Source organism: Hemitrygon akajei, chromosome 9 (assembly GCF_048418815.1).
Source record: "Hemitrygon akajei chromosome 9, sHemAka1.3, whole genome shotgun sequence".
Lineage (NCBI taxonomy): Eukaryota > Metazoa > Chordata > Chondrichthyes > Myliobatiformes > Dasyatidae > Hemitrygon > Hemitrygon akajei.
In genome coordinates this window covers 38,958,781-38,986,075 of record NC_133132.1, presented here as the reverse complement: position 1 = coordinate 38,986,075, position 27,295 = coordinate 38,958,781, and the positions used below count along the sequence as shown (strand labels likewise).

Genomic DNA, 27,295 nt, shown 5'->3' with positions numbered 1-27,295 from the left:
TCCCTACCATTCTATCAAATCTAAACCAACAGAACCCCAGAGTATTGAGCTGCTAGTCCTGGCCTTCTTGCAACCAAGATTCTTAACCTGGAGGTTTTTCATAGGGACTTAGATGCTAAGTTAGAGAGCAGGACCACCAGGATTGTGCCCTCAGAATTGCTACACATGCCATGTGCTAGTGAGGCCAGAACTGGGAAGATTGTACAATTTAATACCTGTCTAAGGAGTTGGTGTAGGAGGGAGGACATAAGATTTTTGGATCATTGGGTTCTCTTCCAGGGAAGGTGGGACCTGTACAGAAGGGACAGTTTGCACCTGAACTTTAGGGGGACATAATATCCTAGCAGGAAGGTTTGTTGATGCTGTACGGTGGGGTTTAAACTAGAGTTGCAGGGCAATGGGAATCAGAGTGCCAGAACAGTTAATGGAAAGGTTCTGGAGGCAGATGTTGGTAAGACCTCAGGCAAAGTTAGGAATCAAAAGGTTGAGCATGTTGCAATCAGTGTCCTGAGCTGCATATATTTCAATGCAAGAAGTATCGTAGGAAAGGCCGATGATAGTGCTAAAGATGAGGTAGCTGGTTTACAAACAGAGGCAATGATAATGAGAGGCTGGTTATAGGGCACAATTGCAGTCAACAGGATGAGTTGCAACATGAAAGGCAACAAAATCAAAAAGGGTGGATACAGGACTGAAGGTGTTACAGTATGTTTGAATGTGCGTGGAGTGAAGTAGATGAACTTGCAGCACATTTGCATGTACATTGTTATAGGTATCACTGAATCATGGCTGAAAGTAGGTTATAGCTGGGAATTTAATGTCCAAGGATACACATTGTATCAAAAGGACAGAGAGGTAGAGGAGGTGATATTGCTCTGTTGGTAAAAGATTAAATCAAAACTTTAGAAAGAGGTGACATGGGGTCAAAGGTGTTGAATCATTGTGGATAGATCCAAGGAACTGCAAGGGTAAAAAGACCCTGATAGGAATTGTGTACTGTCTGCCAAACTGTAGTAAGGATGTAGTCTACAAATTACAACAGAAGGTAGAAAATGCATGCCAAAAGGGCAATGTTACGATAGTCATGGGGGGTTTCAATATGCAGGCAGATTGGGAAAATCAGGTTGATGCTGGATTCCAATAAAGGGTATTCCTAGAATGTCTACAAGATGGCTTTTTAGAGCAGCTCGTGGTTGAGCCCACTAGGGGATCAGCTGGGCAACGAACGAGGATTGATTCTCGGTATTATGCTTAAATGACTTGTGTTACTTATGCTCCAGTTGTCTCTGTCGCCTTTTTATCCTCCTTATAACCTCCCTCTTGATCTATGCATCGCCAGCAAATCTGCCACTGTACCTTTTGTCACAGAGCTAATCCTCAGGGTGCCAGCCCATTCCACGCAGCATGTCCATTCGGACCATAATTAACCCCATCTGCTGGCACTCTACTGTTTTAACGTTTAACCTAATATCCTAGTCATTAGAGCCTGCTACAGTACAGTACTGTCCTTTGCTGTCAAAGGTCTTAGCTGAGGTTTTCAGTTCACATTTTGTTTCACTTAAAAACAACACAAGAGGCTTTCTTAAGGTGGTCTACCATGGAACTATGATACCTGTGCTGCCGGATTAACATTTCAAATCACCAAATAAAGTTTTGAAGTTCCCTGAACTAAATAAACCCACCGAGGCCAGAAATTCACTTACTGAGATCTCATATCATGTGCATAATCACTACTGTTACACAACAGACATCTCACTGGCTAGGGTCAAATTTAATCTTACTATGTATAACCACCAGCCTAAGGATTTAAGAAATAGTATTAGGATTTTAAAAAATGTAGCATGATATAGAAAATCATAAGTCATTTAAGCATAATACCGAGAATCATATTGGAATGAAGACTTTTTCAGAAGTACATCTCAACTCTTCATTTCCAGTCTCCAATAAGGAGACAAAACACATGGCTGAATTTGAAACCTGTCACACACTGTAAAGTTCTGTTGCCTAAGGGACCTGGCAGTTCTTGAAGAACTTGTTAAATCTGATTAATACAAGACATCCAACAGTAATTTATGCTTCTATAAAGTTGATGAAGTTGTCTTCTTCATAATGCACTGGAGTTCCAGCAATGTTTTAAGGCCACATTCTGCAATTCAGTCAAATTCAACAGAAAGCAATGGTGCAAAAAGATACGTTGCAAAACCAGTCAGCAGTTTTTCAGGAAGGTATGGCATTAAAGGATGAGCTTGGGCTAAATGTAAAGAATTGATATACAATTTCCAGCTACATTATACATATACATTTCAGATGAATATGTATATTTATCTGAAGCTCATTAACCCAACAGCAAATTATTTCTAAGAAATTCTGCAGATGTTGGAAACTCAAGAGTGACACACACAAAATAGTGGAGGAAATCAGCAGATGAGGCAACATGTAAAAAGGAATAAGTCCTTGTGAAGAGTGTCAGACCGAAACATCAACTGTTTATTCATCTCCATACATGTTGTCTGACCTGTTGAGTACCACTAGCTTTTGAGTGTCAACCTTTGGATTTCCAGCATCTGCAGAATCTCATATTTATCATGTGTCTTAGTTCTATACAAGGCCTATTATGCAGGTGAAAGACAAATATTCACAATTAAAATCACATTATGAAAATAGTTTTATTTGCATATTATAGCTTTGCAATATAAAAATTAAATCAGCTTATCAGATTTCTGCTGGTATAGATACATACAGGAAAACAAGCTATAATACAGACTAGGCAATTAGTGTTACATTAAGGTGCATTACCAGGAAGTAAATAAGCAACTTTTTAAAGTCATAAGGTCAATATTAGAGCATAACGGTTAAACAGAGCAGAGTGATACCATTTATTGGAATGTGATCCATGTATGAAATCTCACAACGACATAGGATAAACAAGTGGTACACAAGAAAACTTCAAATCTTAACATGGTGGAAAACAGAGAAAAATCCATATACAGGCCATGCATTAATCTTGAAATTTTCAAACACTAACTCATACAGTTCCAGTTATAAAATCTTCAGTTCATCATTAGTTTTAATGCCAATATGATCTTCAGATATGGCTGCACCAGTTTTTCATTCAAATCAAAAATCAGGATTTTTCAAAAGATGTCTCTATCCCTTGTACCACTTCTATCAGAAACTAAGATTATTACTGCAGGCAGACTGAATATGGTCAAGCCTTTGGAAATGCTTGCTTTTTTACCCATCTACTTGGATAAGAACACTGACATATATTTAATCTCCGATATTCATTTAGAACTGCACTTTTTAAAGAAAGGGAGAATAGGTAGGATGATATTTGAAACAATCTTATGCCCAACAGTAGTGATACAATGACAGATTCTTGGACTAAGCTCATAACATGATAGGCAAACTCACAGCTTAACTGTCAATCAACTCACTTATACTATAGACACCTCAGCCCCAACAAATGTGCAAGTGCCTCACAATTTAAGTATAATGGTCATAATGTTAAGAAAGTCACTCTTAAAGTGCTTCAAAAATGCAACATTTGGCATTCATGTTGTATCGGATATTTTAAAGAAATTGTTCAAAATATCTTAATTTTTTAATGTTAATAAAAGATGACCTTGATGGGAGAAGATAACGTTTAAAGCACGTGGCATGATTTTGAACCCTTTTAAAATACATATTTCTTAAAGTGAAGAACTTTTCAACATGGCAACATGGGGGGGGGGAAGAAAGAGGGGGAAACAGTATGGAAAAAAAGTTCTTGTTACTATAATTCAAAGGAATCTATTCCCCACAAAAACAAATTACATAATGATATGCATGCTTTTTGTCTGCAAGGTGGCAAGGTTAAATATAGATTCATAACATGATTTATCAACCTACTTTATGAACAAAGTTTTAAAAATTGAAAAAAATTAATTTGTAGAACTTTGCAGGAAATTCATAAATTCTTATGAAAAAATGTCCAACAATCATGGGATCAGACTGACATCTTGATAAGCAGTGGAGTATGTGCAGGTATTCAATCATTATATTAAACTGAAGAAATAAAGACATGGAGATAAGATTCACACAATTTTAGATGCTACTTCATAAAGAAGAAAAAAGTAATTAACTTTGCAATTATTCACTGCCGATAGGACAAATTGTATAGGAGTAATAGGAGCAATAACTAAATGGGTTTGCACCATTTAAGTGGGAGACATTCAAATCATGGTGGATACACGTAGACAAATCTAACTATCATAAATAATTTTTTTTAAACAAACTGACTTAAGGTGCTAAACTGTGGTCCCTATTCATGTTTCTAATGTAGACATTTTATTATACATAATGCATTTTTGCCCAATCTGTTTTCTGTTAATGGAAATAAAAAAAATTCTAATGATATTGTACATTATTTAGTACAAAAATAGTTAGTTTATATGTTATTGACTGCAATGAAAACTATGTTTTAATATACAGAATATTAAGAGACATTCCTTAAGTACTTCTGAATAATCACATACTTTGCTGTAAGGACTATTCGAAGTATTTGAATGCATGTCTAATTGTGTTAGATAACTTGTTAAATAACTAAAGGAGATTCATATCACTAAAAGATCTCCTTTGAGACAGCTAATTATATGTCTATGCATAAATACAAGGACTACAATTATGGACCAGGCGGTTGGATCGCTGAAGCCTTCCACACATTTGTTAACAACCAGAGTAAATCTCTCTCACACATATATAGTGTATATTTCAACTTCTTCAGAATCCAAATTGGAAGGCTTTCTTGCAAAGTTTATCAAAACAGGCTACAATTTGTCACTCAAAATTTAGCCCTAAAAGATTACCATTTTTAATTGCTGAGCCCATCATGTATAAATCTGCAAGCTTCAAATCGGAAACAGCATATACAAGCCTTTGAGCTTCCATTACTGCCTCTGCTTCAATATACTAAATCAGCTATATTTACATTTGTAAAAATAATCACAAACACTGTGCATCTGCAAAACGTGGAAGCAGGTAGCTTCATGGCCAAAGGTTCAAAAAATATTTTAAAGAATGTATTGTATCTGTCATCTCTGCCATGGACGGTCCCCAAGCTAAAGGAGAGGTTTTTTGGTTATGGAGCTAGGAACACCATCCTGTTACAGAAACACCAACAGAAGCTCCAAAGACCTCATCCCTGAGTGAGGAAGGATACACCAGAAGATGGGCTACACCTGGAATAACTGGCCCAGGACAGAGGACTCTGGTGAGCTGCTGTTGGCGGGTGGTCTATGCCCCAGAAGATTTGTTAACCATCTTAAAAGAGTATCCATGGATTGTTTTTTGATAAAACTGCTCCCTCTCTCAACTTACAGCAATAGAGGTTGCATGACTCAAGGAAATCTACATTATGTAACTTTAGTGACTACTGAAAAGTACACCTGTCCACTGCTTCTATCAGATGGAAGTACCATAGATATTTCCACTCAGTGAAAAGGCCTACCTAAAGATGCTTCTCTTTCATGAGAATCTGTGTGGTTCTTTTCTTGGTGACAGGTATAAATAGGGAAACACATTTCATTTTGTCCTTGCCCCTCCTAAAAAGACTACTCTGCTGTCAGACAGTGTCAAAAATTTTAGGGACTTAACCATGACTTCATGTAACTTAATTTAAATAATATGGTATAAACAAGCTCTGTATAAAAAAGATAATGCTGAGAAAATGAAAATTCATAAATGCGCATGGATTTTTAGTATTATATTCTAATTCTGGGCACCCTTTAAGTAGTGCTATGCATCAGACGTCAGAAACAGACACTTCTGGAAAGGATGCCAGAAAAATTAAGTCAATAGATTCAGAGAACAGTGTGTAACATTGATTTATATGGACTTAATTTCTCATTATACACATAACCAAGGTTATAAGTATTTATATAGTTTTGAATTCTAATGCAGCTTTAACTCTCGACATGGAACTATGTTATTCTAAGAGCTGAAGTTATCAAACATGTACTATCAAACGCAAGCACAAGAATTTCTGGATGAAAAGATACAATTTCATGAAGACAGAAAACACACATTTCCCATTTTCCTCTATCTGCTATTTGAGCTGTTCAGAAATTAGTCACTGGAAAAAGGACAACAATTTCACTGGAGAGGATGCAATTACAGACGTGTCTTTCCAGACGCTATTTGAGAGCTGAGATGCTCCATAGATGGACAAACAGGTATAATTATCTTGCTGTTCTCTGAAAATATAATTTTCTTTTAATTTACAAAGTGGATAAAATCGCAACTAAATCAAAATCATTCTACACTGTTAATGCATGATCTAGGGGTTGTTAGAAACAGGTCTTGACCCATCACGTCAACCACTGTAATGGGACATTTCTGGTACGTCTGGATTGTCAAATCTGTGTTAAGATTCTCGCTTTTCCATGAGGTATCTTAAATACTACAATTCTGTATTAGTTTCACAATCCATCAGATTTTACTTTTGATCATTGTCTGCAATTATTTATTCTTAACGAATATTTTGAATTCAAGTCTATTCTTAATAGGTCTATATTTGTGAAATGTTGGAGGCCAAAATAAAGAAAGCTGGAATTAAGACATAAACAGACTTACCATATCAGAACGATCTTTCCTCAGAAGAGTTCTGACTGGATTGTGCAATCTATTTTTAACTATGTTGTTTTGATTTTAATATCACAATTCTCAGCTGCAGGATCTTTTTCCCCATGCATGTAGTGTTACAGTTTCAAGCTTTTCAAATCTCCATCTTGATTATCTGCCCAAATGTTATTCCATTGACTTGCAATCAAAGCAACACAGCATGTATGAATTTAATTGTATCAGCTTCCATTTCTTTTTCTTTGGGGTATTTAAAGTGGCTTTGAAAAGATACGAGGCAGCAGACATTTTTAGATGCAAATGACATTAAGAAAGACAATCTGACATTAGTAACATCAACCATGACTAACAGTAGTGAAGTATAGTGCCATTATCAGAAAGCTGTTATGAAAGACACAGCACTAAGTAACTGTTTAATTATCAAAGGTCTTCAGGGCTTCAAAGCATACAAATATATCTGACCCAGACTGCTGAGTAGCCCGTTTATGTTAAGGATGGCTAAAACCAAGTGTATTGAGGATGTTGTCACTGGAAATCATTCTGGTCTGTTTTAGTAACACACAAAGGCCCAATCCTTTACACAAAGCTGCATGGTATCAAAGATTGTCCATGCTTACATCCAAGCATTGACTTTTCCAATTTTAACATGCAAAATCTTTTCATGTAAGGTTGTATGACTGAATAGTTTTAAGTTACTCATAATCAGAACACAATGGCATTCTTATTTATTGAAGTTAGCAGCCAACTTATCCTCTATTATTAACTCCTAAGCATGTTTTGATATTGAAAGTACAGCAAAAGCAAACACTATTATGTTGTTCAGTTTGATAATACATGATCTCACATATGTTGCTGTATAGGCAAGTTAATTGAACCCTCTTTAGGCCTTTCACTGACAAGATTGCAACTCAGTGTTTCAACAGAATCACTCCATTCTGAGTATTTGGTCAGAGTTTTTCAGCTGTAACAGTTCTGCTAAAATAGTGATTAAATTACTTTGATAGACCTTGTATCTTGCTTTCAGAATGTACATACAGTGCACACACAGGATTAGATTTGAAGGATTGCAGAGGGAAAGAACAAATCATTAAAATAATCTAACTTTGTTTCAACACTAGTCTGCTCCATGAATGAGTTGAGTTACAAACTTGCAGCCTACCACAACCGGAGTGCTGCATCACAATTAAGTGAAATTAACTCAGATTTCACTTGAGAATTGTCACCACGTAGAAATAGAGTGATACCGTTGCACAGAAAAACAATGGATTTATGCAGATGGAAGGTGATAAATGTGCCATAGCCCATCAATATAAGACACAGGCAATACAATAGATAGCTAAACAATGGCAAATGTGCACTGAAATAAGGCAACTGAGAAACTAGAGGAGTAATTTTGCCACACAATGACCAATAGGTTTTCTCTGCAAATGGATTTTTTGAGCTGACTACACCTATGTAATCAATGCGGTGCATAGCTATTGCAAAGTCCTTAGTTTCAACGTTGATCTGATGTTGTCATTTTGTTATATTTTACAAACCACTACTCCAATCTGTAAATATGTTAGCATTGTCATTTGTCCTTATATTCACAAGATTAGACACCAACTCCACCTGGAACACACTACTACAGATTTCAGTTATTTTAAAAAATACTGTTAACTTCAATTGATATTGATGTGTAAACTTGAGGATCTTTTAGATTTTCAAAACAAATTTGAATCATTGTGCAAAATACTCTAGTAAACGATAATTTGGTGTTAATCATGATCATAGACATCACGGCCCTTTAACATTGTTGCTTCTTGACATGCATCGCAACCAAATATGACATCTTCCCAACAGCAGTTCAATCTTTCTCATTCAATTCAGTGCAAACCAAGCAGATGCAAGTGCAAGATTTAGGCTTCTCTCCAGGCAAGTAGATCGGTTCACTTGACAGACTTCACAAATCATCATCACCAATTCCCTCAAAAGCATAGTTACCGTGGAAGTCATTAGCACTGACATCACCAGAGGAATTGGAAGCGCTGATCCCTCGGATACTAACAGAAGAAAGTTTACTCTGCAAGAGGGAGGAGAAAAAAGCAAAGTTAAACATCAAAACTAAAACATTAACATTTAAAATACTTACTTTCTCCAGCATATAATAGATAAATTGTGGTAAACTGAATGAGTAATGAATTTTCCTGATATTGTTTCACCTTTAATCTCACTTTAATAATCAAAACCAGTTTTTTCACTGGTTTAGAAATGATCACTGCAGTAGGTTCCAAACCAAGATACAAATAAACAAAATCCTAATTAAGGATAAAAATCAGCAAACATTACTACTTCAAAGGTAGCTATTTGTTCCATGTACTTCTGCTGACACTGGGAAAGGGGTGTCTAATATAGTCTTGCATCTCAACCATTCCTCCATAACTTTACCAACCTTTATCTAACCATGAAATTACCTTTTGGAAGCTCCTAAAGAATTCGTCATTACTTTCCAATAAGGTGTTCTAAAGCTTAATCATTTACACTCTTGTCCTGATGAAGGGCCTCAGCCTGAAGCGTTGAGTGTTTATTCATTTCCCACGATGCTGCCTGACCTGCTGTGTTGCTCCAGCATTTTTTGTGTTGCTCTGGATTTCCAGCATCTGCAGCAGAATCTTGAGCTTTATCATTTACGCTCATAACACTTTGCCGAATTAATTTTCATTGGTGAGCTTTGAGGAATTTCAGTTGTGTGAAGGAATTTGTAAGTCTTGGAAACACTGGAAGTCCAGTCATTTCACCCACTGGATCCTCTCCTTCATCTGGTTCTAGTGAGGAATGTTGCCAACGGCTTCAAAAAGATATAGACCAGCTGGAAATGTGGAGGGAGAAATGGCAGATGGAGTTTATAATGATAAAAGTGTTGGGGGTTGCTGGGGTGGCATGGCTTGAAGGCCTGCTAAATAAAATAAGTGAGGTGTTGTACTTTGGGAGGTCAAATGTAAGAGGAAGGCAATCAATAAATGGGAGATGAGCAGGAGTCACTATTTTGTCCACTTTTTGCATTAATTATTTGTAACTTCAAAAGGTACCTCCTTGAGGCTTCACCTTTTGATACCTCTAAAAGGTGATGCCTCAAGAAGGCAGCATCCATCATTAAGGGCCCCCATCACCCAGGACACGCCCACTTCTCATGGCTACCATGAAGGTGGTGGTCCAGGAGTCTGAAGATACACACTCAGTGTTTCAGGAACAGCTTCTTCCCCTGTCAGATTTCTGAATGGACAATGAACTTCTGAACACTACCTCACTTTTTTGTTCTTTTTGAATCACCTACTTAATCACCTATGATTGGGCGTCAATACTGAAACCCAATTGTGATATAGGGAGGGGATCTTGTGTGGCAAAATGTGCATTGTGGACTGGAATTTAGCCCACACTGGCTTATAAATAGGATCGAGATCTACGTCAGTTTATAGAATTGTTTGCAGAAAACCATGCTTCTAGGAATTCTCTCACATGCCACCTCTTCACTTGCACCATGACTCTGAGTGATGCCCAGTCGAATTTGTGCCCCTCTTGATCTTCATGGGTAGAGACTAGAGAGAGTTGGTCATGCCACTTTACAGCCAGTTAATGCTCATGGATCCTTGTGGATAGCTTTCTCCCAGTTTGGCTGACATAATAATAGTACAGTTTTCCGCAAACACTTCTAGAAACAGACATGTAGACCATAATCCTATTTATAAGCCATTGTGGACTAAATTCCAGACCACAACACAGAGTTTGTCACACAGCTTATCAGTAATGAGACCCTCGCCCTACATTCCAATTGAGTTTTCATAATGACAACCAATCAGCTGTTTGATAAGTATATAAAGGCCAGGCATTCGGAGGACACACCACAGCGCATTGATGATGTCTCTTCATATGGTGATGAAAAAGTTTATAAATGAATTGGAAAGATCGGAGAACAACTCAATCCAACCATCCGAGCTGCATATATATTGAGTTAATTTCAGTTTTTAAAAAAAATTGCATATGGCAATGTACTGCTGCCACAAAACAGATTCTGATTTTTCATATTATTTTAACTTATTTTTTTTGTATTGTACTGTACTGTACTGATGCTGCAACATAATATCATAACATAGTTAAGTGACAATAACCTTGATTCTGATCATCAATTACAACTGCAAAATATGGGCCCTGAAGTACTAGTTAATAATAGTTAGCATTCCCCTGGGCAGCAGCAAATAGAAGTGCTTACGTAACACCTTTCACATGCAGTTCCACATTGAAAGAAAGTTGTTTAGTTCAGATGAGGTGACATGCGAGGGCTCAACTAGTTCAATGTCGACGAAAGCAACAGTTAAATCAGATTGATACTTACTGAGAGTTTGACAACGGGATCTCTGTTGGAATCAGGTGAATCCTAAAGAATACAAAGTATGGAGCAATTAGAAATATCGTCTCCAATAATCTAATGCATTTTAACTTTAAAAAAAAAGTCAGCAATATTGAGGTCACAATTAGCTTCATGGGATTACCAACAGAAATTATTCTGAAATACTGCAATATCAGTGTTCCCTACTACACTCTCACAAGGTCAAATCTAAATGCAGTTAATGTTTGACAAAATGTTGCAAAAAAAACACCAGTAATACAAAATAGGAGTAGTTATAATGAGCCAACCCTATCATCCGCGATGCTGAGAAAGTCGTGAATAGCACGTTCAGTGAGTTGGCCACACCGCAGGTAAAGGCTACACAGGCAGAAAGGGAAGGGGTGGCCACTAGACAGCGTAGCAGTAGGCAGGTAGTGCAGGAGTCCCCTGAGGTCATCTCCCTCCTAAACAGATATACTGTTTTGGATACTGTTGGGGAAGATGTCTCATCAGAGGAAGGCAGCAGCAGCAGCCGAGTTCATTGCACCATGGGTGGCTCTGCGGCACAGGAGGGAAGGAAAAGGAGTGGGAGATCTATAGTGATAGGGGATTCGATTGTAAGGGGAATAGATAGGCGTTTCTGCGGCTGCAAACGAGACTCCAGGATGGTATGTTGCCTCCCTGGTGCAAGGGTCAAGGATGTCTCTGAGTGGCTGCAGGACATTCTGGAATGGGAGGGTGAACAGCCAGTGGTCGTGGTGCACATAGGTACCAACGATATAGGTAAAAAAAAGGGATGAGGTCCTACAAGGTGAATTTAGGGAGTTAGGAGATAAACTAAAAAGTAGGACCACAAAGGTAATAATCTCTGGATTACTACCAGTGCCATGTGCTAGTCAGAGTAGAAATAGGAGGATATTTCAGATGAATACGTGGCTTGAAAACTGGTGCGACGGGGAGGGATTCAAATTTCTGGGGCATTGGAACCAGTTCTGGGGGAGGTGGGACCGGTATAAACAGGATGGTCTGCAGCTGGGCTGGACTGGAACCAATGTCCTAGGGGGAGCGTTTGCTACTGCTGTTCAGGAGGCTTTAAACTAATGTGGCAGGGGGATGGGAACAAGTGGAGAGAGACAGAGGGGTGTAAAATGAGGGTAGAAGCAAAAAGTAGTGTGAAAAGTAAAAGTGGCAGGCAGGGAAATCCAGGGCAAAAAGCAAAAAGAGCCACTTTTCAACATAATTGTATAAGGGCTAAGAGTGTTGTAAAAACAAGCCTGAAGGTTTTGTGTGTCAATGCGAGGAGCATTCGTAACAAGGTGGATGAATTGAATGTGCAGATAGTTCTGAATGAATATGATATAGTTGGGATCACAGAGACATGGCTCCAGGGTGACCAAGGATGGGAGCTCAACATCCAGGGATATTCAATATTCAGGAGGGATAAACAGGAAAGAAAAGGAGGTGGGGTAGCATTGCTGGTTAGGAGATTAACGCATTAGAAAGGAAGGACATTAGCCTGGAGGATGTGGAATCGATATGGGTAGAGCTGCATAACACTAAGGGGCAGAAAACGCTGGTGGGAGTTGTGTACAGGCCACCTAACAGTAGTAGTGAGGTTGGGGATGGCATTAAACAGGAAATTAAAAATGCGTGCAATAAAGGAACAGTAGTTATAATGGGTGACTTCAATCTACATATAGATTGGATGAACCAAATTGGTAAGGGTGCTGAGGAAGAAGATTTCTTGGAATGTATGCGGGATGGTTTTCTGAACCAACATGTCAAGGAACCAACTAGAGAGCAGGCCATTCTAGATTGGGTATTGAGCAACGAGGAAGGGTTAGTTAGCAATCTTGTCGTGCGAGGCCCCTTGGGTAAGAGTGACCATAATATGGTGGAATTCTTCATTAAGATGGAGAGAGACATAGTTAATTCAGAAACAAAGGTTCTGAACTTAAAGAAGGGTAACTTTGAAGGTATGAGACGTGAATTAGCTAAGGTAGACTGGCAAATGATACTTAAAGGGTTGATGGTGGATATGCAATGGCAAGCATTTAAAGATCGCATGGATGAACTACAACAATCATTCATCCCAGTTTGGCAAAAGAATAAACCAGGAAAGGTAGTGCACCCGTGGCTGACAAGAGAAATTAGGGATAGTATCAAGCCCAAAGAAGAAACATATAAATTAGCAAAAAAAAAGTGGCACACCTGAGGACTGGGAGAAATTCAGAGACCAGCAGAGGAGGACAAAGGGCTTAATTAGGAAAGGGAAAAAAGATTATGAGAGAAAGCTGGCACGGAACATAAAAACTGCCTGCAAAAGCTTTTATAGGTACATGAAAAGAAAAAGATTGGTCAAGACAAATGTAGGTCCTTTACGGTCAGAAACAGGTGAATTGATCATAGGGAACAAAGACATGGCAGACCAATTGAATAACTATTTTGGTTCTATCTTCACTAAGGAGGACATAAATAATCTTTCAGAAATAGTAAGAGACCGAGGGTCTAGTGAGATGGAGGAACTGAGGGAAATACATGTTAGTAGGGATGTGGTGTTAGCTAAATTGAAGTGATTAAAGGCAGATAAATCCCCAGGGCCAGATGGTCTGCATCCCAGAGTGCTTAAGGAAGTAGCCCAAAAAATAGTGGATGCATTAGTGATAATTTTTCAAAACTCTTTAGATTCTGGATTAGTTCCTGAGGATTGGAGGGTGGCTAATGTAACCCCACTTTTTAAAAAAGGAGGGAGAGAGAAACCGGGGAATTATAGACCGGTTAGTCTGACATCGGTGGTGGGGAAAATGCTAGAGTTGGTTATCAAAGATGTGATAACAGCACATTTGGAAAGAGGTGAAATCATCGGACAAAGTCAGCATGGATTTGTGAAAGGAAAATCATGTCTGACCAACCTTATAGAATTTTTTGAAGATGTAACTAGTAGAGTGGATAGGGGAGAGCCAGTGGATGTGGTATATTTAGATTTTCAAAAGGCTTTTGACAAGGTCCCACACAGGAGATTAGTGTGCAAACTTAAAGCACACGGTATTGGGGGTATGGTATTGATGTGGATAGAGAATTGGTTGGCAGACAGGAAGCAAAGAGTGGGAGTAAATGGGACCTTTTCAGAATGGCAGGCAGTGACTAGTGGGGTACCGCAAGGCGCAGTGCTGGGACCCCAGTTGTTTACAATATATATTAATGATTTAGACGAGGGAATTAAATGCAGCATCTCCAAGTTTGCGGATGACACGAAGCTGGGCAGCGGTGTTAACTGTGAGGAGGATGCTAAGAGAATGCAGGGTGACTTGGATAGGTTAGGTGAATGGGCAAATTCATGGCAGATGCAATTTAATGTAGATAAATGTGAGGTTATCCACTTTGGTTGCAAGAACAGGAAAACAGATTATTATCTGAATGGTGGCCGATTAGGAAAAGGGGAGATACAACAAGACCTGGGTGTCATTGTACACCAGTCATTGAAGTGGGCATGCAGGTACAGCAGGCAGTGAAAAAGGCAAATGGTATGTTGGCATTCATAACAAAAGGATTTGAGTACAGGAGCAGGGAGGTTCTACTGCAGTTGTACAAGGCCTTGGTGAGACCGCACCTAGAATATTGCGTGCAGTTTTGGTCCCCTAATCTGAGGAAAGACATTCTTGCCATAGAGGGAGTACAGAGAAGGTTCACCAGATTGATTCCTGGGATGGCAGGACTTTCATATGAAGAAAGACTGGATCGACTAGGCTTATACTCACTGGAATTTAGAAGATTGAGGGGGGATCTTATTGAAACGTATAAAATTCTAAAGGGATTGGACAGGCTAGTTGCAGGAAGATTGTTTCCGATGTTGGGGAAGTCCAGAACGAGGGGGGGTCACAGCTTAAGGATAAAGGGGAAGCCTTTTAGGACCAAGATGAGGAAAAACTTCTTCACACAGAGAGTGGTGAATCTGTGGAATTCTCTGCAACAGGAAACAGTTGAGGCCGGTTCATTGGCTATATTTAAGAGGAAGTTAGATATGGCCCTTGTGGCTAAAGGGATCAGGGGGTATGGAGAGAAAGCAGGTACAGGGTTCTGAGCTGGATGACCAGCCATAATCATACTGAATGGCGGTGCAGGCTCAAAGGGCCAAATGGCCTACTCCTGCACCTATTTTCTATGTTTCTATTCAATAACATGGCATGTCTGGGGGATAATTTCAGTTCCTTCTCTGCGTCAGATCGCCACAGTTCTCAACCTTTCAAATATTAATCTATCACCACCTTAAATGTTTATAATGATCTGGCTTTCACCAGACTGGTTGAAAATTACACAATTTCCATACTCTCGGACAAACCCAAGTTTTAAATTACTAGTCCTTTATCTTGTAACTACAAGACTTTGTGAGCCCCCTCTAGCCAATCATGCCTTTTGCTGGTCAGGTTTGATCATGGATGCGGTGCCTTAGCTGTCTACATAAGCAGACAAGGGCGGTATGATATGGAAAGCAAGCTGTTGCCCATGTAGTACACTCCCCCTCAACACAACTGATGAATCCAAAGGAATGGCAGAGACAGATAAAGTTTAGCACCAGTGGCGTTGCAAGAGTTACCAGTCAGTGTTCAGATCAATGCAAGACTGACTGCCTTAGGGACTAACTCTGGATTTTTCCTCAGGGATTATTCCCAAAGCCTTCACCATGAGTGGGTATAGTCGCAAGGCAGCAGAGGTTTGAGATCAGAGATTTCCTTCTCCTAAATGAGTTGCCAACTACGGCTGATGAAGCCCATCTCCCACCAGTGACAGCCCAAAGAAATCTCAAAAGTTAGTGCTGCTAGAAAGTTTGTGAACTCTGTAGAATCTTCTCTATTTCTGTATAAATATGACATAAAATGTGATCAGATCTTCACGCGTCCCAAAACTAGATAAAGAGAACCCAATTAAATAAATAACACAAACATTACACATGTTCATTTATTTATTGAGAAAAATGATCCAATGTTACATGTATTTGATGGAAAAAGTATGTGAACCGTTGCTTTCAGTAACTGGTGTGACACCCCCCCCCCCCACCCCCACAGCAACAACTTCAACCCAATGTTTCCGGTTACTGTTGATCAGTCCTGCGCATTAGTTTGGAGGAATTTTAGGCCATTCCTCCTTACAAAACTGCATCAACTTTGGGATGTTGGTGGCTTCCTTGCATGAACAGCTTGCTTCAGGTCCTTCCACAACCTTTCTATGGGATTACGGTCAGGACTTTGACTTGGCCATTCTAAAACCAAAATCATCTTCCTTTTAAACCATTCTGTTGTGATCTACTCGTCTTTTGGATCATTGTCTTGTGCATTATCCAACTTCTATTAAGATTTAGCTGACAGACTACTACACTGACATTCTCATGTGAAATGTCTTGATATAGTTTTGAATTCATTGTTCCCTCATTGTTTCACGATTGTAAACTGTCTAGGCCCTGAGACAGCAAGGCAGTCCCAAACGATGATGCTCCTTCCACCATGCTTCACAGTTGGGATATGGTTTTGGTGTTGGTGCTCAGTGCCACTTTTCCTCCAAAAAAAAAAAAGGCAATGTGTATTTCTGCTAAAAAGTTCAACTCTGTTGATCTGTCCACAGAACATCGTCCCAGATACACTGTAGAACATTCAGGTGGTCTTTTGCAAACTTGAGTCATGCAGCAATGCTTTTGTTATTTGGAGAGAACTGGTTTCCTCGTGGTGTCCTTCCAGGAACACCATTCTTGTTCAGTGTTTTTCTTATAGTGGACACATGATAGGTTCTAGGGATTTCTAAAGGTCTTTTGCTGTTATCCTTGGGCTCTTTTTCAGTTCCTTCAGCATTGCACGTTGTGCTCAAGGTATGATCTTTATAGGATGCCAACTTTTACGATAGGATGCCCAGCAAGAGTACTGAGTTTCCTCCATTTGCAGACAATTTCTCTTACTGTGGACTGATGAACACTCAGGTCTTTAGAAATGCTTTTGTAGCTTTTCCAGTTTCATGCATCTCTACAATTCTTCTTCTAAGGTCATCTGAAAGTTGTTTTGATTGAGGCGTGGTGCACATAAACAGATCTTCCTTGAGAAGAGAAGGCTCTGTGAGTAACCTGATTGTGTGTCTTTTTTATAGGGCAGGGCACCTCTACAACCCACATTTCCAATCTCATCTCATTGACTGGAACACCTGACTCCAAATATTCATTGTAAAAGGCATTACCCCAGAAATTCACATATTTTTTGCAACAGATACATGTAATATTGGATCATTTTCTCAATAAATAAATGAACAAGTATATTTTTTGTGTTGTTCATTTAATTGGGTTCTCTTTAGTTTTAGGACTTGTGTGAAGATCTGATCATATTTTAGTCATATTTATGCAGAAATAGAGAAAATTCTACAGGGTTCACAAACTTTCTAGCAGCACTATAGGGTCAAATGCTTGAATTAGGTCAGTCTGCATTCTCTTAAATGCTAATAAACACAGATCCAAACTGTCCGGCTTCACTTGATAGAACAACCTTTCAAATTCAGGAATTAGCCTGGTGAATCTCCATTTGGATGGACTTCAATCTTTCCACAGGTTGAGGGCGGGAGGAAAGAGAGAGAAATTGCTGTACACATTATTCTATAAACCTATACAGCTATAACAAAACCTCTAATTATAAACTAACCATTCTGTAACAAAAAAGGTCAAGATGTTTGTTGAACCCATCTGATTTATGCATTCAATTCATTTAAGTACCCCTCCCTCCACCCAGTGAACTTCATTTATTTGTAGTCACACTTCCCATTTAGATAACAATTAGTTATTTGACTCTTCTCAAAGTTAAGACTCCACATTAAACTGCATTTGCCACTTTTCCCCCAATCATCTCATTGCAGGGGAGAAACTGAGAACAAACAAATATTTTAAAATTACAATAATTACAGATTCATGTGCCATGGTAGCGTAGAGGTTAGCACAATGCTATTACAACTCAGGATGGCAGAGTTCAATTTGTATGACTTCTCAGTGGGATAGGTGGGTTTTCTCCGGGTGCTCCCATTTCCTCCCACAGTCCAGACACTTACTGGTTATTGGTCATTGTAAGCTGTCCCATGATTAGGCTGGGGTTAAATCAGGGGTTGCTGGGCGTTGTGGCTTGAAGGTCCAAAAGGGCCTGTACCGCACTATATCTCCAAATAAACACAATACGGAGTAAGGGCGTGATTTGAGTGAACACGATTTAAAAAAAAACAATTGTCATCAGCTTTCTGAAGTCTGCATCAGCACGTTCTGGATTTGTATTAACCAGGATGATACAAGACACATTAAATCCCTCAGAGGTCACAGTGATTAAGTTATCAATTACCCATCCAATTCAATTTCAAAGTAAACTTGCAAAGTAAATATTCTAACCAGAAGTGGCGGGGACTTCACAGCCTGCTGACTGTCTGATCGACGCAGCGCACCATTTATCCTCTTCTTCAGCATCTGTAGAGTGAGGAGACAACTTTAGATTAAAATTCACGCTTCCTTTTGATGGAATACCCAGTACTTGCTCGAATGAAGGTGTGCACCATTTAAGATAAAGCCATCAGAGTGCATTGTTGCTAGACTTGCCTGACAAATAAACTCCACTCTTGTGGGCAGAGGTGATAGACTGAATGAGCTGTTACCCTACAGCTTCAGTGAAGGGATTGCAATCAGACCTTTGTTGCTATCAGCGTGGAGTTTGCACACTGTCCCCTTGACCACAAGGGTGTCACAGTAGCGCAGTGGGTAGAGTGACACTATTACAGCTCAGGGTGTTGGATTTTAGAGTTCAATTACAACATCTCTGTACGTCCTCCTGTGGAATGCGTGGGTTTCCTCCTATAGTTCAAAGGTGCACTGACTAGAAGGTTAAGGATGCAAAAATCTGCAGATGCTGGAAATCCAAGCAGGAAACACAACCTGCTGGAGGAACTCAGCAGGCCAGCCAGCATCTATGGTAAAGAGTAAACATAACATTTTTGGCAGAGACCCTTCAGCAAGACTGGAAGAAAAAACAGAAGTCAGACAAGAAAGTGGAAGGAGGGGAGGAAGAAATACAAGGTAATACATGAACTGGGAGGCTGGGAGGGGTGAGGTATAGAGCTGAGAAGTTGATAGGTGAAGGAGATGAAGGACTGGAGAAGGAGGAATCTGATGAGAGGATAGAGGACCATGAAAGAAAGGGAAGGGGAGGAGCGCCAGAGGGAGGTGATGCACAGGTAAGGAGATAAGGTGAGAGGGAGTAAATGGGAACGTAAATGGTGAAGGGGGAGGGGATAAGTAGGTCAATTGTAAATTGTCCTGTGATTAGGCTAGGATTAACTGGGGGTTGCTGGTGGCACTTAGGGCTGGAGGGGCCTATTCTGCACTGTATCTCAATAAATAAACAAGACATAGGAGCAAAATTAGGCTGTTCAGCTCATCGAGTCTGCTCCATTGACTGTGCTGTTTTCTTCGGGGTATTTTAGTTTTGCTCCAAAATCCAAGAAATATGTGGGATAGTATACAATCTGGGCCCTGTAAATTACCCTAGGGTAGAGTCTGGAGGGAGTTAATGGACATATGGGATAAAATGGGGTTATGTGGACTCTGAGGCCGAAGAGCACCATTTCCAGCGTTGTACAGCCTCATGACTTCACCACTTATAGAGACCTTGCATGGAAACGTGATTTCCTCTGAGCTATCCAACATCCTGGCAAACATCATCTTCCTTGCATTATCAGATAAAATTTTGAAACACTGAGTACTTTTATTATAAATAGTGGAGTGATACATGTCATCCCGCCATTTTCCGCAGAGACACATAAAAATAGGCAATAAATTCCAGAGTACCTGGCGTACAAAAATCTAAAAAGTAGGGCAATTTTTAAACCAGAACAGTACTAGGATCAAATTATTTCTCCTAGCATTTGACACCTCAAGTTGTTTTTTTAAAACCTAGTTTACTTATTATTTAGAGATACAGCATGGAACAGGCAATCCACCCATTTAACACTAACCTAATCACAGGACAAACTACAATGACCAATTAACTCACCAAAGGGTACGTCTTTGGACTGTAGGACAAATCCTACACATTCACAGGAATGACATACAAACTTCCTTACGCCAGAATTGAATCCCGAACTCTGATGCCCTGATCTGTAAGAGCTTTGCGCTAACCACTATGCTACCTTGCTTATATTATGCCTGTTAGTAGTCAAACCTGCCTTCTGAGATCAAAACTAATGCACAACCTGCACTGTTTGTAGCAATAATTGGACCAATATATTGCAAACTTATAGATCAGCCAATTTGAAAGTGTACATATTTCTGGTCTAACAATTGTAAAAAAAAAAATTACCTTCTTTATATTGCCACCGGATTTCTTCACCATGAGCTCATCCACCATTGCTTGCAAGGAGATGCTCATCATTATTGCCTAATAAATAAATATCAATTAGAACAAATCTCAGCTACCATTACACACTTGAAAATGACAAATGCTCAGAAAAAACTTAATACTGTTAAATGAAGTGGTTAAGCGGCACAAAGAATATTTGGTTCTGGTACCATTTTATATGTCATAGGCAGGTAGAGCTGGAAGACTGTGGGCATGTTCTCATTACCATATAATAACGCATGATATGATTGCACAGGAGATAGTGTCAAGGATGTGGCCTAAATTAGAGCATCTCAGTTATGAATGTGTTTTCCTCTTGGCAAAGGGCAACACGAATGAGAGACTGAAGATTTGAAAGTGACATTAGTGACAGCTAGCTTTGACCATAGGCATAAGTCTGGAAGTAAGGGATAGGAGAATGAGTGGATCTGAGGAAGAAAAAGGAGGCTGAAATTGAACTCTAGAAGGGGAGTTGAAGAGGGCAGTATTTACATGAAAGCTTGAAATACATAGAAAAGACTGCTGCAAAATGGGAATAGTATAAGCATGTATTTAATAGTTATCATGAACATGAATATAGTTGAGACAATTCTGGCAAAAACACACTAGAGTATTAATCTGCAACATAATAACAGGCAGTTCAATGCCATCACTTCTGATTTCAGATCTCTGCTATGGTCACATCTGAATGCGACTTCAGGTGACACCAATCATAAGATAAAATGAAGAAAAGCTAGTTCCAAACAGTGGTATGTCCAGGTTAATATTATATACCTGCGTGAAGTTTATTTGCCTTTATAAAGTGATTTCTGCATGAAAATAATCTCTCATACTGACTTAATGGAAAACCAGAAGGGCTAATTGCCAGGCTTCTGTGAAGCTGGCACAAGACTGGGAATAAATAAAGATTTCTGGAATTAACAAATGATTTGGGTCCTGCTAATAACTGGTGGCTGCGAAGTATCATTCACTCAGAGCTACTTAATAAAAGCTTTCCAGCCAGATAAGGAGTACTTGGGAGTGAGGCCAAGGGGTAATCCAGTGTGATAATTTCTGTTCAGTGAAATGAAAAATGCAGCCAAATAGCTATTATGCCTAGCAGAGCTTTGAACCAAGAATACAATGTAAGATTGATTCAAAGTCCATTTTTATCCAGCCAGACACATTGAGGCAAATAGCATCCTCCACTGCAATATACTTCCTATGATCCCATGTTCTGAACTGCCATTTAACACAGGATACAAGTCTATTTCCTGGGAATCATTTAAATTTCTTGTATTTTGATTTCCAGATGCAGCATCACTCAAACAATTCTAAAGTTCATGAAGTACAGTGCCTTGAAAAAGTATTCACATCTTACATACTCACTTTCTAAATTTAAAATATATTGAAATAGGGTTTACTTGAGCTGATCTTTAACATTGTATATTGTGTCAAATCAAAAGAAAAATTCCAAAATATATTAGTAATTTACTAAAAATTAAAAACCAAAATTGTGAGGCTGAAGAAGTATTAATCCTCTTTGTAACTACTACGCTAACTTTCCTCAGTAGTAATACATTACCTTCCCAACTCATCCAATTTGCTGATGTAGAAAATTGGAGGATTGCTCAGTTCCAATGAAATTCTTAAGAATAAATACCCCCTCTCCCTGTAAGGTCCAATAGTATGGTAGATTTTCAACAGACCAAACCAGATGAAGACAAAAGAGCATTCAAGACAAGTCAGAGAAATGATAATAGAGAAGCCCAAATCTGGGGAAGGGTACAAAACCATCTTAAAGGCACTTTAAATATCTTGGAGCTCAGTGCCATCCATCCAAAGGTTGGGCAGCTAGGCCTTTATTTTTTTGGAACACAGGACACTGAGAGGTGAACTTCCAGTGGTGTATAAAATCATGAGACGCATTAATAGGTTGAATGTAAACTGTTTTTTTCCCTCAGGAAAAGGGGTGGCACAGTAGTGAGGTAGTTAGCACAACGCTTTACAATACCAGAACCCAAATTCAATTCCCACTGCTGCCTGTAAGGAGTATGTACATTCTCCCAGTAACAGTGTGGGTTTCCTCGGGGTGCTCCGGTTTCCTTCCACAGTTCAAAGACATACCAGTTGGTAGGTTCAGTGGCCATTGTAAATTGTCCTGTGATTAGGTTAGGATTAAATTGGGGAATTGCTGGATGGCGTGGTGCGAAGGGCCAGAAGGGCCTATTCTGTGCTGTATCTTGATATATAAAGAAATCATGAAAAAGTGGAAAAAATATGAAAACACAACCACACCTGCCAGGTCAGGCCATCTCTCTAAACCTAGCTACCAGCACTTGTAAGACAGGCTATGTGATGTCAACAGTCACCCTGAGTGAGCTGCAGAAGTCAGTGGCTGCAACTGAAGATGAAGTTCATGGCTCCACAATCTCCAAGGTTTTGCACAAAAAGGGTACTCATGGAAAAGAGTCAAGGAAGAAGCCCTAGCTTTAAAAACAAGCATATCCTTGCCTGTAAAATCTTTGCAAAGTGTCATTTAGAAGATACTGTAAGCATATGGAAGGTCTTATGGAAGTTTTGCTACAACAAGTGTATGGTACATTGGAAAAAATGTTGAATTTCCCCATGGGGATGAATAAAGTATCTATCTATCTATCTATGATCAGATGACACCAAATGGAACTTCTTCTGCCTCAATATGAAGAGGTACATATGGGATGTAAATCTACTATTGCACATCAGAGTTATAACACCATCCTTACTGTAAAGTATGGTGGAGGTAGGAGCATGCTATAGGGCTGGTTTTCATAATGGTAATCTGGTCAGGACTGATGGAAAGACGAATGCTGATAAACACAGAGATCCTGCTAGCCTCTGCCAGAAAGCTTAAACAGAGGAGTAAGTTCATCTTTTAGCTGGACACTGACCCAAAGCTAATTGTCAGAGCAACCATGGAGATGCTTCAAATGAAGAAAATTGATGTCCTTGAGTGACCCAATCAGAGTCCTGACTTTAACCCAATTGAACATCTCTGGCAAGAGCTCAAGATTGCTGTCCCCCCAAACGAACCTGGCACTGCTTGAGCAATTTTGCAAGGAGGAATAGACAAATTTTGCTCCATCATGTTGTGCAAATCTAATAAAGACTTATCTAAAAAGACAACTGGCTGTAGCTTCAAGAAGTGGTTCAACTAAGTACTGAGCAAAGGGGGATGAATACTTTCGAACTGTCTGACATTTCAGTTTCTGAATTTTTAGTTTTTCATGTTTTACAACCTTCCCTGTTTTTGGGTTTTACTGGAAAAAAAGGAACATGTGATTCAAACAAAAATTTTCAGTTAATTTGATCAAAATCCCTGATTTATACTCAATTTACCTGAACAAAGGGTTGAGGACTGAATACTTTTCCAAGTCACTGTACTTAATGAAGTTTTTTTGGGGGGAGAAATTCAGAGAATAAGAGCTCAACATTTTGCACGATATATCAAGATAAAACTTTGTCAACTCCTTGCACAGTGAATGGCTGGACTCTGGGGTGTCCTATGGAATAGAGGCACCTAGGGGTGTGAGTGCATCATTCTCAAATGCTGAAAATAGGAGAGCAGAGGTTTAAGATCAGAGGTGAGAGATTTAAAAAGGATGTCAGGGGCTGTTTCTTCAATCACTGGCTGGTGGATAGGACTTGTTTAGAGGGCTATGGGGAAATAGCAGATGGAACCAGCTAGCTGGACAGTTGGCATGGACAAGTTGGTTGTTTCCTTATTTTATAACTCTGACTCCTTGCATTAAAACCTACAATCTCCAGTGCAAAAATGGATAATACTATTTTCCCTCCTTTCCCAAAGGCAAAGGAAAATGGTCTTATCCACTACTTGTGTGCACCTGTCAAAAAAGGGAAGTATTAAAAAAATACAGCTATGTTCCCGTCACATGAAGAAAAGTTACTTTTTTAAAAAAAAGCCATTTCCAAAATACAAGGTTTCAATGATGGACCACTTAAAAGCAAAACATTTTCATGCTGAAAATGAAACACATTTTACCTGTGGGCTAGAAATTGTCACCCACTGTAGCTTGTCTTTGCTCATCAGATACTCAAACGCCAGTTCGAGTTTGGTCTCAGTTTTTCCTGGGCTGCTTGCTGTACCATTTGTCATTGGAACCTGCTAACATTTAAAATATGTTCAATGTTCAAAGTAAATTTATTATCATAGTACGTCACCATGTACAACCCTGAGATTCATTTCAAATATATTGCAAAAAGGTCTAAGCAGGCAAATCTCAATCAATATTGCACCTACCAGTAATTTTCACCAAAATAAATTTAAACATTACTTTTTTAAAAAATTGAAGTTCTCATTTAAGCCACTACTATCTTAAACTTTAACAGGCATTTCATGTTTCGTTGACAAAAGTTAATATACGGATTTACTTTAGCTCAAGTGGCCTCCTCCAGCACAGTTTAACAAGATTCTTTTCTAGTTCTGAAAAAAAGTCTTTTGACTTGATTTGTTAACTACTTCTTTTTCCACTGATACAGCCTGACCTGCGTATTACCAGCATTTTAGATTTCAGATTTTCAGTATTTGCAGATATTTTGATTTTCATTTACAAACAGACCCATGAAACAGAAATTGGATACTTGTTCTAATATTTTGCTGGTGTTATAAGTTGTTCTCTCCAAGAACAAGTGTCAAAATTAATTAAGTTTAAAGCACAGTAAAATATTTTCATTTTATTCGAAAAGGAATGATGGATATTTTGAAAGGTTGGTGAATCTGAGGTCAGTGCAGAGTGGGATGAATTCAAAATAAAATCTCTTTCTAGAAAAAGAGTAAAAGGCAATCCAATGAAGGTCCACGTTACAGACAAATTTGATCAGGGTTCCTTGTGGATGTAAAAATACTCTCCTTAACATTACCACCAAGGAGGTACACAAGCCTGAAGACCCACACTCAATGATTTAAAAGCAGCTTTTACACCTCTGCCATTTGATGTCTGAATGGTCCATGTACCCCATTATTCCTGTTTTGCATTCTATTTTGCAATCTATAGCATGTTTAAGTCTTCACTGTTCTGCTGCTGCAAAGTTTACAGATCATATAATCAGTGATAATAAACCTGATTCAGACGTACTGCTTTTGGATGTTTAAAAACTATTCAATATGGTGTGTGCCATGAAAGCGTCGTGGTTAGTGTGATGCCATTACAGCTTGGGTGTTTTGAAGTTTGGAGTTCAATTCCAGCACTGTCCTCAAGGAACTTGTTACCCCATTGACCGTGTGGGTGCTCGGGTTTCCTCCCTCTGTCCAAAGAAGTACCAGTTAGTAGGTTCATTGGTCATTGGAAATTGTCCTGTGATTAGCGTAGGATTAAATAGGTGAGCTGCTGAGTACTGTGACAGAAGGGCCTGTTCTGCACTGTATCTCCAAATGAAATGGTGCCACATAAATAAGAGTACTTAGGAATGGGTGTGCTCTACTGACAGACAGGCGAGTGACATACACAACAAACCACAGGGCCCAAGGGAGTACTGATCAACAGAGGGACTTGGGATACAACTCAGTCGATCCTTGAAAGTGGTAGCACAGGTAGATAAGATGAAATTCATTGGCTACGGCACAGAATACAAGAGCTCTTTTATGGTGTAACGAACAGAAAAGGTTAAAAGATGAGACGTTGCATTGCAACTTTATAAAACATTTATTAGTGTACTCCTATAGCACCGTGCACATTTCAGGTTGCCACACAAGAAGGATGTGACTGCACTGGATTGGGTGCAGAAGAGATTCAAAGAAAAAACCGGATAGGCTCAGATTGTTTTCCTTGAGGTGGAGATGAAGGGTGACTCGATAGAGGTATATAAAAGGTTATGAGAGGGGTGCATAGTGTAGATGGTAAACCACTTTGGTGGGGTTGTCTAATATTGGTGGTATAGGTTTGAGAAAGGACATGAAGAGTGTATCAAAGGGGGAGAATAACGTGTTGCCCAAAGAAGCGCTGGAGACAGATTCCCTCATGACATTTAGGAAGCATGTGTTAAGTACTTAGACCATAAGACATAGGAGCAGAATTAAGGCAATTTAGCCTTTTGAGTTTTCTCCACCATTCCATCATGGCTGATCCCAGATCTCACACAACAGCCCTCTCACCATATCCCTTGATGCACTGACCAATCAGGAAACAATTTTTGCTTTAAATATACCATGGTCTTGATCTCTGCAGCTGTCTGTAGCAGAGCATTCCACAGATTCATTATTCTCAGGCTAAAAAATTCCTCCTTACCTCTGTTCTAAAGGGTTGCCCCTCAATTTTGAGGCTGTGCCCTCTAGTTCTGGACACCCCCACCACGGGAAACATCCTGTCCACATCCACCTTATCTAGTCCTTTCAACATACGGTAGGTTTCAATGAGATCCCCCTGCATTCTTCTAAACTTCAGTGAGCACAGGCCCAAAGCTGCCAAACGCTCCTCAAATGTTAACCCTTTCATTCCTGGTATTATCCTCGTGAAACTCCTCTGGGCTCTCTTCAATGGCAACATGTCTTTTCTGAGATAATGGAGTCCAAAACTGTTGACAATACTCTAAGTGTGGACTGATTAGTGCAAAGAGACTGGGAAGAAGGTGCTGAGGCAATTATTGAATGGCAAAGTTGGCTCCAAGACCGCCATTACAGACATTTACACCATACGCTGCACCTGCAAAGCTAACAACATTGTGAAGGACCCCATGCACCCCTCATACAAACTCTTCTCCCTCCTGCCATCTGGCAAAAGGTACCGAAGCATTCGGGCTCTCACGACCAGACTGTGGAACAGTTTCTTCCCCCAAGCCATCAGACTCCTCAATACCCAGAGTCTAGACTGACATCTACATCATTTATTATATTGAAATTTCTCCTCTACTGTGCCTATTGCCTTGTTTATTATTTATTAAT

At 39.3% G+C, this 27,295-nt stretch overlaps 1 protein-coding gene across 2 annotated transcripts in view; it reads right to left on the bottom strand.

The window, feature by feature from the left end:
- Positions 1 to 2,647: 2,647 nt before the first annotated feature.
- snx17 (sorting nexin 17) overlaps positions 2,648 to 27,295 on the bottom strand; it is a 67,488-nt gene continuing 42,840 nt past the window's right edge. Inside the window, exons 11-15 of one of the 2 annotated variants that reach the window (XM_073055779.1) lie at positions 24,401 to 24,523; positions 20,341 to 20,418; positions 18,381 to 18,455; positions 10,988 to 11,029; positions 2,648 to 8,680 (exon numbers count right to left, since the gene is read on the bottom strand). In XM_073055779.1, coding sequence (XP_072911880.1) covers positions 8,561 to 8,680; positions 10,988 to 11,029; positions 18,381 to 18,455; positions 20,341 to 20,418; positions 24,401 to 24,523 — 438 coding nt within the window. In that variant the 3' untranslated portion in view covers positions 2,648 to 8,560. The remainder of the gene's footprint in view (positions 8,681 to 10,987; positions 11,030 to 18,380; positions 18,456 to 20,340; positions 20,419 to 24,400; positions 24,524 to 27,295) is intronic. The other variant, XM_073055780.1, reaches the window with a different exon arrangement.